Here is a 13943-nt window from a genome sequence, read left to right on the forward strand (position 1 = left end):
CGGTGGTTGGCATCCAATAAATGTTGCAATACTGCCACCTACTAGACTGGAGTATAACTCCTTTATACTTTGCCTGAATTGAAATCATAATAAATAAATAAAATAAAAAAAATTAAATAAACACCCCCTACTCCACTATTTAAATACCCTACCATCTAACCCAATCACAAAAAACCCACCACCCTAATCCACTATTTAAATACCCTACCATCTAACCCAATCACAAAAAACCCACCACCCTACTCCACTATTTAAATACCCTACCATCTAACCCAATCACTAAAAACCCACCACCCTACTCCACTATTTAAATACCCTACCATCTAACCCACTCACTAAAAACCCACCACCCTACTCCACTATTTAAATACCCTACCATCTAACCCACTCACTAAAAAACCCACCCCCCTACTCCACTATTTAAATACCCTACCATCTAACCCACTCACTAAAAACCCACCACCCTACTCCACTATTTAAATACCCTACCATCTAACCCACTCACTAAAAACCCACCACCCTACTCCACTATTTAAATACCCTACCATCTAACCCACTCACTAAAAACCCACCACCCTACTCCACTATTTAAATACCCTACCATCTAACCCACTCACTAAAAACCCACCACCCTACTCCACTGTTGAAATACCCTACCATCTAACCCACTCATTCAAAACCCACCCCCCTACTCCACTATTTAAATACCCTACCATCTAACCCACTCACTAAAAACCCACCACCCTACTCCTCCATAATATCTGGCATGCTCACGGTTCCTCCATAATATCTGGCATGCTCACGGTTCCTCCATAATATCTGGCATGCTCACGGTTCCTCCATAATATCTGGCATGCTCACGGTTCCTCCATAATATCTGGTATGCTCACGGTTCCTCCATAATCTCTGGTATGCTCACGGTTCCTCCATAATATCTGGCATGCTCACGGTTCCTCCATAATATCTGGCATGCTCACGGTTCCTCCATAATATCTGGCATGCTCACGGTTCCTCCATAATATCTGGCATGCTCCCGGTTCCTCCATAATATCTGGCATGCTCCCGGTTCCTCCATAATATCTGGCATGCTCACGGTTCCTCCATAATATCTGGCATGCTCACGGTTCCTCCATAATATCTGGCATGCTCACGGTTCCTCCATAATATCTGGCTCACGTGAGAGAGGGAACAGCTGGCTCTAACCTACTTATCGTCCCATCCCGCACCGCCAGACAAGAAAGAATTTGCCAGTGAGAAGTCTCGCCTGGAGCAGCCCCTCCGTGGGGCGGGGGCAATAAGTAGTCCACTCGAGTGGCCCCGTACTGATCCAAATAAATGAGAGAGTGGGGTGTCTCGCTTTCTCTACCGTCTCTGACTTTAGATATCCCTGTTTTTCTATGGTCAAAAGACGACAATAGCCACAAGACTGTTGACAACCAAAGCAACCATTACTGCAGTTGTTTAATATAGCAGTCAAACTTTTTCCTGTAGTCTCAAAATGATTAAACGTTTTATTTCATGTAAAGTTTATTTTAGATTTCTACATCAAATAGAGCATACTTTGGCTAGACTAATGTGGCTTCTACCTGACGACATGACTCTTGGTAATAGCCTGAAATGCACATCTCCCATGTAGATAGAGATCATGAACATAACTCTCAGTGTTCAGCCCTTCTTTTTTGCCAAACATTCCTTTGTTCATTGAGCAGCTTTTCTGCATGAGCTAGGCGGTGGAGACCATAGAGAATGATAGAGGGCTCTAGTGGCCAAAAGGCTGTGTTAGTATGGGCAACGCCATTGAGGACTTCCACCATTTTATGTAGCCAACTGGATGTGACTTCCAACTTCATTGGCTGATCCTTCCTGATGACCCAGTTGGAGTCATGTCCAACCGGGTCATCAGGAGGGATCAGCCAATCGTGAAGAAGAAAATGGACTACTATGTGAAGAATGGAAATTGCCTCAGTGGTGCTGCCCATGCTGTCACAGATGCATACAGACACGGATACAAAGGTGAGTCCTCTATCTGTCTATATGATGGAGACCAACTTCAGCACTCTGCATAGCCACAGGAAGTAGGGGTGCTGAGGGTCCTGCGGCCTCCCCTGATAAATCTAAATTAAATAAATAATAGTACAAAATCAAAATCAAAATGTGTGAACTAGGTCTTTATCACTCCTGTATGAGTAGACAAAAATCCTCAAATTTTCTTGAACACTGGGACACTTTGGTCTATGAACCCAGAATGAAACGGCAGAGTTCTCCCATTTGTTGTTGTGTCTCCTCACATTAGCTCAGGTAGGAGCCCAAAAGACTGTAGCCATAGAGATAGATAGAGGACTCATCTTTATATCTGTGCCATTATATCGTCTGTGACATCATCGGCAGCGACACTGAGGCTACAACCCATAGGAATCCCCACCCAATTTACTACTTTAAAACATTGGAAGCCCTCAATGGCAATTTATTTGATAACAAAATAGATCAGTTGGTGTAGCACTTGCGAGACACAGCTGAGCATAAATTGAAATAATTAGCTTTATTTTATTTTACTGGACTGATAGTACCTGCGTCTGATGGTCATGGTGCTTTCAAGACAACTTGAAACTCTGAAAAAAAGCTAGGTACAATTATGACGTCAGTGATCTTCAGGTTGGAAAGTCGGAGCTATAGAAAGATGCCATAGTTTCCGACTTGGAATTCCGAGTTGAATGACCGTTCAAAATATTTTTCCCAGTTGGATCTCGTTTTTTCCCGAGTTCCCAGTTGTCTTGAACGCACTGAAGTCGGAAGTCAGAGATTTCCAAGTTCACAGTTGTTGTGAACACGGCATTAGTCTCAGTGAAGGGAGGGAAATAGCAGCAGAGGACCCTCCTCTCACGGTCCCTGCTCTCTCCTTCCTTTCCTCCGGTGAGACTGACCAGAGAGATGGGACACAGTCTTCCACCTGATGGCGAAACTCGAGTCGCACCGCATTCCTATGACCAGAGAAAGTGAAATACTCCTCGATATCAAACTAGACACGACGAGCTGCTAATGATAATGCAAAAGCGCAGGGGTATCGATACACTTGGCTACTCATTCATTGCAGCAGCAGCGCGAGTGGTAGTAAGGAGAAGCGCGTTTAATGTTTTGTAATAGTGTTGAGAAAAAACAGTGCTGAATAAAAACTTTAACATGAACTGACTCGTAAAAAAGCATGAACTGACTCGTAAAAAAGCAGCTATTTGCAGTATTCTTTGACAGTCTCTCTGGTCATGGTTTTTAAAAGTTATGAAATCTCATGTAGGCTAGTATCAAACTTTTCTGTTAGCTGTAGACACAGTGAGTGAGTGATTTGAGCAGTAGGCCCACTTGATTTAGCCACAGATCTCCCAGTTCGCCGGGTAGGCGGAGTTTGTATTTTCAGACAAATGAAAAGGTTCATATTGGGAACACTTTGCCTACCTGGTGCGCAGGGCGTCTGAATCAAGTGGTCCTTCCGTCAACTGCGCAACACGAATACAAAAAAAGGGGCAAGCCTTCATAGTTGGCTTTTCTGCAGAAATGTTTGGTGATCGACTAGGAATGCCTTAAAGATCGACCGGTTGATCAATTGGTGACCAGTGCATTACGATAGCGTGTTTTCTGGTAGGGAACTGAGTCGGATGTATTTTCTGGTAGGGAAACTGAGTAGGATGCACTCTCATGCAAAGATAAAGATCATAGCTACAAAGCATTCCAAGCAAAACGTTTGAAGCACACTTATTCAATCTTCCATAATCAAAATTATAGCAAATCGTTTATTTAATTTTCGTGCCTTATCAAAAATAACTTTGATATCAGGGGTAGAGTGAGGCTAGCCTAGCGAGGGTGCTGTTTAGCAAATGTTCAATTGTGAAAGCAAACACAGTACACACGCACGCACACACACTCACAGCAAGATCTAAGTGAGATATGTCTTTCTTTGTATTTCAATAGAAATATTATCAATTTAAAAAAGTGTTAAATAGCTCCATTTACTTGGCTCCCACATTCTTTATCTTTATAATCGTTTTAAGTAGTTATATTACAGTGAATTTGGAAGACCCTATGTAAAAATGTTTTACTGTAATAATGGCTGGTAGACATTTTTTTGTGTGCCACTAGTAGATCATTAATCCAGTGTGATGACCACTGTATACCACACGAGGCCCATATTATACCAGCTTAAAATATGAGGTAAAATAATTGGTTATTCTATATTGCAGTGAACGTTGAGGGTATATAACGACAGTTTTTCACAGACAAAATGGCTGTTAAACATATTGAGATGTGTGCCGCTAGTTGATCATTCATCCAGTGTGATGACTATTGCATACCATAACATGCCCATATTATGCCAGTTTAAAGAGAAAAGTCAAAAATGTTCAACTCCATATTCATCTTCTCCAGCACCACCCCAACATCATCATATGTGAAAATTGCGTTTTTCTATGTTTTAGAGTAAACAAGATAGAAGATAAGCGTTTCCAATGACATCATCAACCAATTAGTAGACAATTAGTAGGCAATGCCTACTCATAACTGGTTAAAATCACATGATGTGAGGGCCTCCCGAGTGGCGCAGCGGTCTAAGGAACTGCATCGCAGTGCTAGCTGCAGACACATTGGTGCGGCTGGCTTCCGGGTTAAGCGTGCATTGTGTGAAGAAGCAGTGCGGCTTGGCGGGGTTGTGTTTTGGAGGAATGCACGGCTCTCGACCTTCGGCTCTCCCGAGTCCGTACGGGAGTTGCAGCGATGGGGCAAGACTAACTACCAATTGGATAATGATGAAAATATATATATATTAATCACGTCATTGGAAACACTTATCTTCCTCTATGTTTTTTACCACAAAACATAGAAATGTGACATTTTCACATATGTTGATGGTGGTGATGGAGATGATACATTTGTAAGTCGCTCTGGATAAGAGCGTCTGCTAAATGATGTAAATGTGAATGAATATGAAGTGGAAACATTGTAAAAAATGTCCCATTAAAGATGTTTTGGATTAGATCAATAATCCATTGTCATTAACATAGCAAAGCATAACATGCCCATATTATGCCAGTTACAAGATTGGAACACTAGTTTACTGTATGTTACAGTGAACTTTGAGGTAACATAATTCAATTTTATCACAGTAAAAATGGATGGTAAAATGATGTCACGTGTGCCGCTGGTAAATCAGTGTGATTAACAAGGCACACCATTTGAGACATTCTTATTTCAAGGTAATACACACCTTTCCCTCTTGATGAACCTGTTTCTTCATCACACTCCCAGGTCACTGAATGTCTCTGGTCCCTTTACCCCCTGAGGAGAACCACAGCTCAGAGACAGTCATCACAGACAGGAACTGGATCTCACCAGTAGGGGGCAGCACTAGTGGAGGGAAAATATATCTTGGTATTACAGTTTTTCTCAATTGCTAAAACACTAAAACCCATTGGCTGAACAAAGTTCTCAGTTGCCTGGACTCATTTAGCTAATTATGCTGTCTGTTGTCAATACCTTAAACCATTTCACATGGTAAAACACAATTTGCAGATCTCACTTAGACTTTTCAGCAAAACTCTAAACACATTCTCATTCTCAAAACACATTCTGCACTCTAATGCACATGTCATCCATAATGGTAAACACAAGTGGCAACAATCAAATACAAATAGAGAACACATGTCATTGATTGAACACAACCACTCAAAATTGATTTAACCTGTTTCAAATGATGCGACACAACCAATATAAGCCAGTTCAGAGAGCAAACAGGTTGTTGAAGGTGGGAAGGAGAAAGTCTGAGAATGGATAGAAGAAACAATGTGAGAGGACGAGGACGAGTGCGTATGCGAGGTGGGCAACGAGGAGGAAGAGGAGGAGGAGGGCAAGAAAGAGGAAGAGGAGGACAAAGAGGAAGAGGAAGATAAAGAGTGGAAATATCTGATGATATTCAAGCAACAGTCATAGACCATGTTCTTGTCCATGGACTGACAATGAGGGAAGCAGGACTTAGAGTGCAACCCAATTTGGGCCGATTTTCTGTGTCCACCATAGTAAGGACATTCAGAGAAGAGAACAGGTACAGTATACTACTGTATTTTTGTAATGCAAATTTACTGTACTACACTATATGCAGCTGTTTCAATAGACATTTGTAAAGTTAATCACTGTATGTATTGTACTGCATGAATATGTTTTGTAACTACACAACTACAACTACACCTGCATGCTGCCACATGCAGGTGGAAGGACAGCTATATTCACTCGGGAGCAAGAGGCCGTTATAGTTGGCATGGTCCTTCAAGATAATGCAATACGACTCAGAGAAATCCAGGAACGAGTGATACAAGACAACACACACTTCCAGGGAATCGACAGTGTGAGCATTTCCACAATTGACCGTGTCCTCCATCGTAACAGGATGCGAATGAAACAAGTATACAGAGTACCTTTTGAGCGCAACTCACCAAGGGTGAAAGAACTGTGAGCTCAGTATGTGCAAGTAAGTGTACATTCAGAAACATTTACTGTAATCCAGATTGTCTACAGTACTAACACATACTATGTGAATGACATTACTCTTCAGTACATACAATGTATGTGAATCAGAAGTGCATACAGTTGGCCTAATTGTACTCTACAGTATAGCACTGTCTCTGTACGACTTACAAAATCCTACATACAGGATATTGTATTTCTACACAGACAATATTTGACTTGGAATCCTTGGACAGACCCCATGAGTTCATCTTTGTCAATGAAGCAGGCTTCATTCTAACAAAGAGAAGAAGGAGAGGCCGAAACATGATTGGACAGCGGGCCATTGTTGAAGTCCCTGGTCAACGAGGCGGCAATGTCACAATCTGTGCTGCTATCAGCAACCATGGTGTTCTACATCACCATGTTACACTCGGGCCATATAACACCCAGCACCTTCTAAGATGTATTGCCAATCTAAGAGATATTTTATTTGAGCAGCAGGTTCAAGAGCAGCAGGGTCAAGAGCTAAATGAGAATCCCATTCCCTCAAGAGCTAAATGAGAATCCCATTCCCACCTATGTGATAGTGTGGGACAATGTCAGTTTCCACCGAGCTGCTCAGGTAAGGGAATGGTTTAACATCAATGGGCAGTTTATGACCTTGTACCTCCCTCCATACTCGCCTTTCCTGAATCCGATTGAGGAGTTTTTATCCTCTTGGAGATGGAAAGTGTATGATTGACAACCCTACACCAGAGTAAATCTGCTGCAAGTCATGGATTTAACCTGTGGTGATATAGGTGAGGAATCATGTCAGGGCTGGATACGGCACACAAGAGGCTTCTTCCCCGTTGCCTCAGGAGGGACAATATTGCTTGTGATGTCGACGGAAGTGCTCTGGCCTGACCCAGCCCAAAGACAAGAAGAAGCACATTGATCACATGTTTACTCCTTTGATTTTTGTCCCTTTTAGTATTGTATACTGTAGTACAGTATGTGGTCCTCTGTAGCTCAGCTGGTAGAGCACGGCGCTTGTAACGCCAAGGTAGTGGGTTCGATCCCCGGGACCACCCATACACAAAAAAAAATAAAAAATGTATGCATGCATGACTGTAAGTCGCTTTGGATAAAAGCGTCTGCTAAATGGCATATTATATTATTATTACAGTGCATTGTAGGCTGTATACTGTACAATGGACAAATTGTATGGCCCTGAACATTGTGCTTTCCATTTGTTAACAGTACTGACTGCTCAATAGATTTTGACTGGTTGCAGGTTCATATCAACAAAGAACAAGAATCACAGTATCACAGAGACAAAGGACAAGTTTGTGAGATGCAGGGTACAGTACTGTAAAAATAGGGGTACAAGGAGGAGGAAGAACAAAAAACTAAAGTAGTAATTTCTGATCAATTTTGAGCTACTATGATAGAACATGTTTTCGTTCATCAAAAGACAATGACGGAAACATATGAAATTTGTTTTGAGATTTAAAATGTACTTCTCCCTGAGAACTGTATGTTTTGAACAATGTGTTTTCTATTTTTCGGTGTATTGTTTACTGACTGCTTGAGAGTGTTTATCATTTTGATCACTTTGTTTATGATTTGAGAGCAGTGTTTGATTTTGAACACAGGTAAAACTGTTTTGAGGCGAATGTTTCATTTTGCGAGAAGAGTCAGAGGTTTTGTAAACAGTGCTTGAAGATGAGGTTTTGTGTTTAATGTTTTCAGGAAATGGAGCAATGTTTCAGAAATTGAGTTTTAGCAATTGAGAAAAACTGTAAGATGAAATGTGGCAAATTATTAAATTAGTTTTCAGCATTTGTGCATGAAGATATACAATTATTATATCTTTATTAATCTTGAGGAAGTTACAGATCTCATTTGTGTATTATTTATTTTTTAGACGTGCGTAAACGAGGAGGAGTATTATAACATTTGTAAACCTACCTTCAACTAAAAGGCTGTAAGTTTCCGTTCCTGGAAAAAGAGGGTTATCCATTGACTGGTCACTTTTCATTGATAGGCAGTGTTATAATAATGAATAGGTGACTCTGGTCCCTCCAGATGGAAGAAACAGGGGGCTGCAGTAGGTTTACTATAGATAACTGTGGGTTGGAGACTCTGCTCTCTCCACATAGACCCTGCACTTAGTAAAAGATAAACCCCTACTGAGACAATGAGGGCGACATTTTCCTGACGCTAATTGTTTTGCATTCTTTACATTTCATGGCTAAATCATTGCTGCTCAATGATTTGATTTGAAATGATTTTAGGTAATTTGGGCATGACATTTAAAACATGCTGAATGGGGAGAATGATTTAAATCAGGTAAATCCTGAAACCTACGTCTTCTCCATCTCCATCTTCTCTAACAGGTCATTGTCCTGGAGGAGTGTCCCCAGGATGTACAATGTGATCTTCAGGGCTCCTTCTCTGTAGACCTCAATGATCTTCCCCACCATGTATGTTACATCATAGTGTTCACATGTAGGCAGATGACCTTTTTGGGATGTGTTTGAAACCCTCCAGAGTTTGGTCAATAAGATAAAACCTGAACCTGTTCAGCTCATCCTGCTCCAGGTGATCCAGCAGGTCAGTTAGAAGAATGAGGGCCGTACTTTTAACACTGGCAGAAAACCAGAACCACATGATCAGTTCAGGGTCAGATAATGACATGATGGTTTTAGAGTCCATTTATGGTGAGAAGTTGCCAACCACAGATCTAGGTTCAGATTTCACCACTGTCAGTACAAACCTTAATAGGAAGTGTATATTCATCTGGCAGATCCAAAGGTTAGGGTTATTAGGGATACAATTGGTTACATTTAGGCTAAGAGTTAATGTTACACATAGGGTTATAGGTTTAGGGTTACACAGTGTTATAGGATTAGGGTTACACAGTGTTATAGGATTAGGGTTACACAGTGTTATAGGATTAGGGTTACACAGTGTTATAGGATTAGGGTTACACAGTGTTATAGGCTTAGGGTTACACATAGTGTTATAGGATTAGGGTTACACAGTGTTATAGGCTTAGGGTTACACAGTGTTATGGGATTAGGGTTACACAGCGTTATAGGATTAGGGTTACACAGTGTTATAGGATTAGGGTTACACAGTGTTATAGGATTAGGGTTACACAGTGTTATAGGATTAGGGTTACACAGTGTTATAGGCTTAGGGTTACACAGTGTTATAGGATTAGGGTTACACAGTGTTATAGGATTAGGGTTACACAGTGTTATAGGCTTAGGGTTACACAGTGTTATAGGATTAGGGTTACATAGTGTTATAGGATTAGGGTTACACAGTGTTATAGGCTTAGGGTTAAACAGTGTTATAGGATTAGGGTTACATAGTGTTATAGGATTAGGGTTACACAGTGTTATAGGATTAGGGTTACACAGTGTTATAGGCTTAGGGTTACACATAGGGTAATACGGCTCGGCTACCAATACAGTCACTATCCCCCAATTAGCATGTGTTAAATTCCCATGCCCAAATCATACCAACATTTCTGAAATTGATTATGTAGCTCAATTAAGTAATTTTAAGATGATTTATTAAAACATGCTAATTTGGGGGATATTGATTTAGGACTAGGTTTGTTTTGGTTCCAGAGTTAAGAACCGAGACACATCAAAAATACTTCTACTGACTACCTTGGACCGGATTCTCTTACGAAATCTTATTTTATTTTTTAGTTAAAGATGCATTGGAAGTCACAGGTCAGACTTTCGTTTTGTGTAATTTGTACAACCCAATCGCCAAATAAATCGGCAACCCGTGGCATAACTGCAACAATAGAATTACGCCTCGATCACACCAACAGTGTTATCGCGTTTTAGTACACCAGAAGTACATTAATATCCAATGGAACGCTGCGTTTGCCTTGCAGCATTGCATTGCAGAGGTAGTTGCAGTGCGTTCTGTGTGGTGCATACTTTGGATTTATCGAAAGTATGCGTCAAACTGGATGCGTAGACGGCTTGACAGCAATGGTAGCAGAAGGTGAATGTTGAACTTTTATTGCACACATATCCAGATGATGCCGCATACCGTTTTTTGCTGTTGGTGTTATCAAGGCATTACACCATGGCTTTACATTTTATTACGCCATGTGGTGCCGTATCTTAGCTGTCAGTCAAACTGTGCAAAAGTTAAACTAAAACGTACGTTTAGCCATTAATTCCGAATGATTAATGTTATGGTTAAGGTTTGTGAAAGGCTTAAAACAAAAAAAAAAACAAGTGCCTAGCACTTTGATTAAACATGCGACCAGTGGCGGCTGGTGAAAAATATTCTCGGTGGGGCTGTGCCATACTTTTTTTTCCTGTAACCATCGCGATATATTTTAACACAAACTGCAGGACAGCAGTGCTCAGTGAAACATTCAGTAATTATTTAATGCCAATATTAAAAAGTTGAGGCATTCTTACACAAAAACATATTACACAAACCCAAGCCTTTCATTTGCATTTAAAGTGAACTTTTCACCATTGGTAGTAAACAGGCAACGCAACAGGCATGCTGTCAGAACAGAGTGGAAAGTGGACAATAACATGAAATTATTATAAAGTTTATAGGAAATCTTACACTGTATGAAAGGATGTATAATATAGAAATGGATATCAAGTGGATGAACTCAAACCTTTGACTGGAAGAATAGCATACAGTATTTTATGATCATACTAAATGTGACTAATTGTTAATGTGCTCCAGAACTGCAACAATTAATTGATACAAAACAACATATATACAGTAATATTAGCAAAGACACTATTAAGACTTTCTAGAGTACCATATATAACTGGATTTTTTATGCTAAGGTCAACTATATACAAAGAAACATGCGGCCAGAGCTGCTCTGTGTGTGTGTGTCTGTCATCTTATTTGTACAGGAATTTTGCCCGTCTGTCCTTCTGAGTGGCAAACCTCTCAATGACCCTTTGATTAAAGTCAGGAATGTCCCTGACAAGTTTCTTCTCCATGGAGAGCATGGCCAGAGCGTTCAGGCGATCCTGTGTCATGCTGTTTCTCAGGAAGGTCTTGATCCTTTTCAGTGTAGAGAAGCACCTTTCTGACTCAGCAGTTGTCATGGGTGTGGTGATGAGGATCTTGAGGAGGCTGGCAGTCTCTGTGAAAGTGCTCTGAAGGTTGTTCTCCATGAAGAACTGGTACAGGGCACTGCACCACTACAAGCCTTGAACTCACTGTTCTCATAGATGAGGGACAGTTTGGTTTTGAGCTTGGCCTTGTTCAACATGGGGGTACGCCTCCACGGTTGTTTCAAGCGCTGTATCGGGGAACTTCACACTGTGTTGTGGGAACAACTCTCCGTGCAATAGTGTTGCGCTGATGAGGTGCTGGGTGAAGGAGAACCTCTCTTTGGCATGACTCAGGATGGTATCACATACCTGTAAAAGATACATCATCAGCTTTAATTTGCAATTAGCTATTTTGATGCAAGTGATCCTGACTGACACATGCCTATGTCCAACTCAAGTATATGATTACCAAGGTGCTGATTGTTCAGGGTTTTGGCTACATACTACCAGGCCTGAAAAAAAGTTCTAGGTGGGAAACACTGACAATTACATCACAACTTACCTCTATAGCCAACCTCTGTTGTTCTCCTGGTCCCAGCATCCTCCGTCGCTTGATGGGCTGTTGCTGCTCGTCAGATGCGCTGTCCCCACACAAAGAGGGAATTGAGGCCCTGGGTCCAAAAAATAAAGTTTAATTTGATAACTTGCAATCAGACTTCTTAACTCACTGTAATTCCCCCTCAACACACAACCAGTGACTTATATATATATATATAGACAGACAGACAGACAGACAGACAGACAGACAGTGTGTATATACACACAAACTATGTCTAGTAACTGCTTTTAACCTGTGATGTACATAATTAACTGATGTTATTACGTTTTAAAGCCTTTTCTATTACATTTGTGAGAGGGATGCAACATAATTTTGTTCTGCTGTTCACTTAGCAATAAAGTTAATATTCAATAACAACTAGGCCTCTTCTAGAAATTGACCTGGTGGACACCTGAATAATTATTACAAACTGTGTAGTACTTTCCTGCATTATTATCAACGTCTGATTGTGTCTTCTCTTTCCTTTTAAAATACTAAAACAAATATAATTGTGACGGCTCTATGATAATCACTCACACAAGCACCAACTGGCAGTGGGTGGAAACGTCAGTCGTCTCGTCAGCTTGAATGGCGATAAAATCAGCACTCTTTACTTCCTCCAGGATGTAATCCTTAAGCATTGACAGCATACAGTCCAACAGCTCGTTCTGTATCGTCTTTGACGTGCCCTTAAAAACGGTAGCTGTCTTCAGGTGCTCCTCCAGCACACTGTCGAGGGAGGCAACAAAATCCACTAAGCCCCGGAAAATGCCGGGGTTGTCTGAGAGTCAGTCTCCTCGTGCCCACGCAAGGCCAACTCAAAAGCCCCACAGAACTTCACACAATCGATAATTTTGGATAGAATGTGCCTGTTTTTATCCACCTCCTCATTGTGTTTCCTCACCGCAATCCTGTGGCCGTCATCCAGCTGCGTAGCAATGTTCACCCTTCCTAATACAGCTAGCTTTACAGAGTTGTCCATGTGTGCCCTGGTGTTCTCATGTTTCTTTACCTTCTCTGACAGGTGCTTCATATCCCTCACTCCGGTACCTGTCCATGCTGAATCTGACCCCGTCGTTTTAAAAAGCAAGCACGGAAAGCAAAATAAAGCATTAGCATCAGTGCACCCAGCTAGCCAAGCCTTCCTGGTGTACCAGCTACGGGAGAAGCCGCGCATATACTGCTTCCCTTTCTCGCTAGCCTGCTGTCTGATTGAGAGGTCAGGTTGATCTGGGCCCAGCTCTTTCACCCGAACTTTCTCTGACAAAGTTCTCCTCTCAAACGGATCTTGGAGGAGAGATTTCACCGAGTTAGGGTTGGGTCTTGGAGGAGTAACGTTTGCGTTCAGCCATTGTTGTCTAGTAAAAATGGCGTCACTGGACCCCGGTCCTTATTTTATCAGGGGGCGAGCTTGGGGCGGTAAAATAATCGCCCTCCTTGGATTCGATTTAAGATCGCTTATTGACTACATTTTATGTCATACATTCATATCTTAAATTAGCAATTGGCTTAACTGCTACGTAGACCCGCCTCCTCGGGGCACTTTCTGTATCGCCCAGAGCTGACGAGGCGTTTGACAGGCAGAGGAAAGGTTGCGAATATGATTTTCTATCATATCTTACACATATTACTGTGTGCATTCCATATTTCAAACACACAAATATTGACATACTGATGTTTTTATTATTATTATTATTATTATTTTTATTTTTTTATTTTTTAAAATAATTTTATTTAAGGGGCGGCGCCCTAGCGCCCTCTATCGGCCAGCCGCCACTGCATGCGACCCTCGGAACCGGACTCGATCC

General features: G+C 41.4%; 1 protein-coding gene across 1 annotated transcript in view; it reads right to left on the reverse strand.

Annotated features, from left to right (window-relative positions):
* Positions 1-8970: 8970 nt before the first annotated feature.
* Positions 8971-13943, reverse strand: part of LOC121536024 (up-regulator of cell proliferation-like) — a 46863-nt gene continuing 41890 nt past the window's right edge. Inside the window, exon 8 of the mRNA XM_041843301.2 lies at positions 8971-9115. Coding sequence (XP_041699235.2) covers positions 8971-9115 — 145 coding nt within the window. The remainder of the gene's footprint in view (positions 9116-13943) is intronic.

The sequence above is a fragment of the Coregonus clupeaformis genome, unplaced genomic scaffold (genome assembly GCF_020615455.1).
Source record: "Coregonus clupeaformis isolate EN_2021a unplaced genomic scaffold, ASM2061545v1 scaf1033, whole genome shotgun sequence".
NCBI classification, from domain to species: domain Eukaryota; kingdom Metazoa; phylum Chordata; class Actinopteri; order Salmoniformes; family Salmonidae; genus Coregonus; species Coregonus clupeaformis.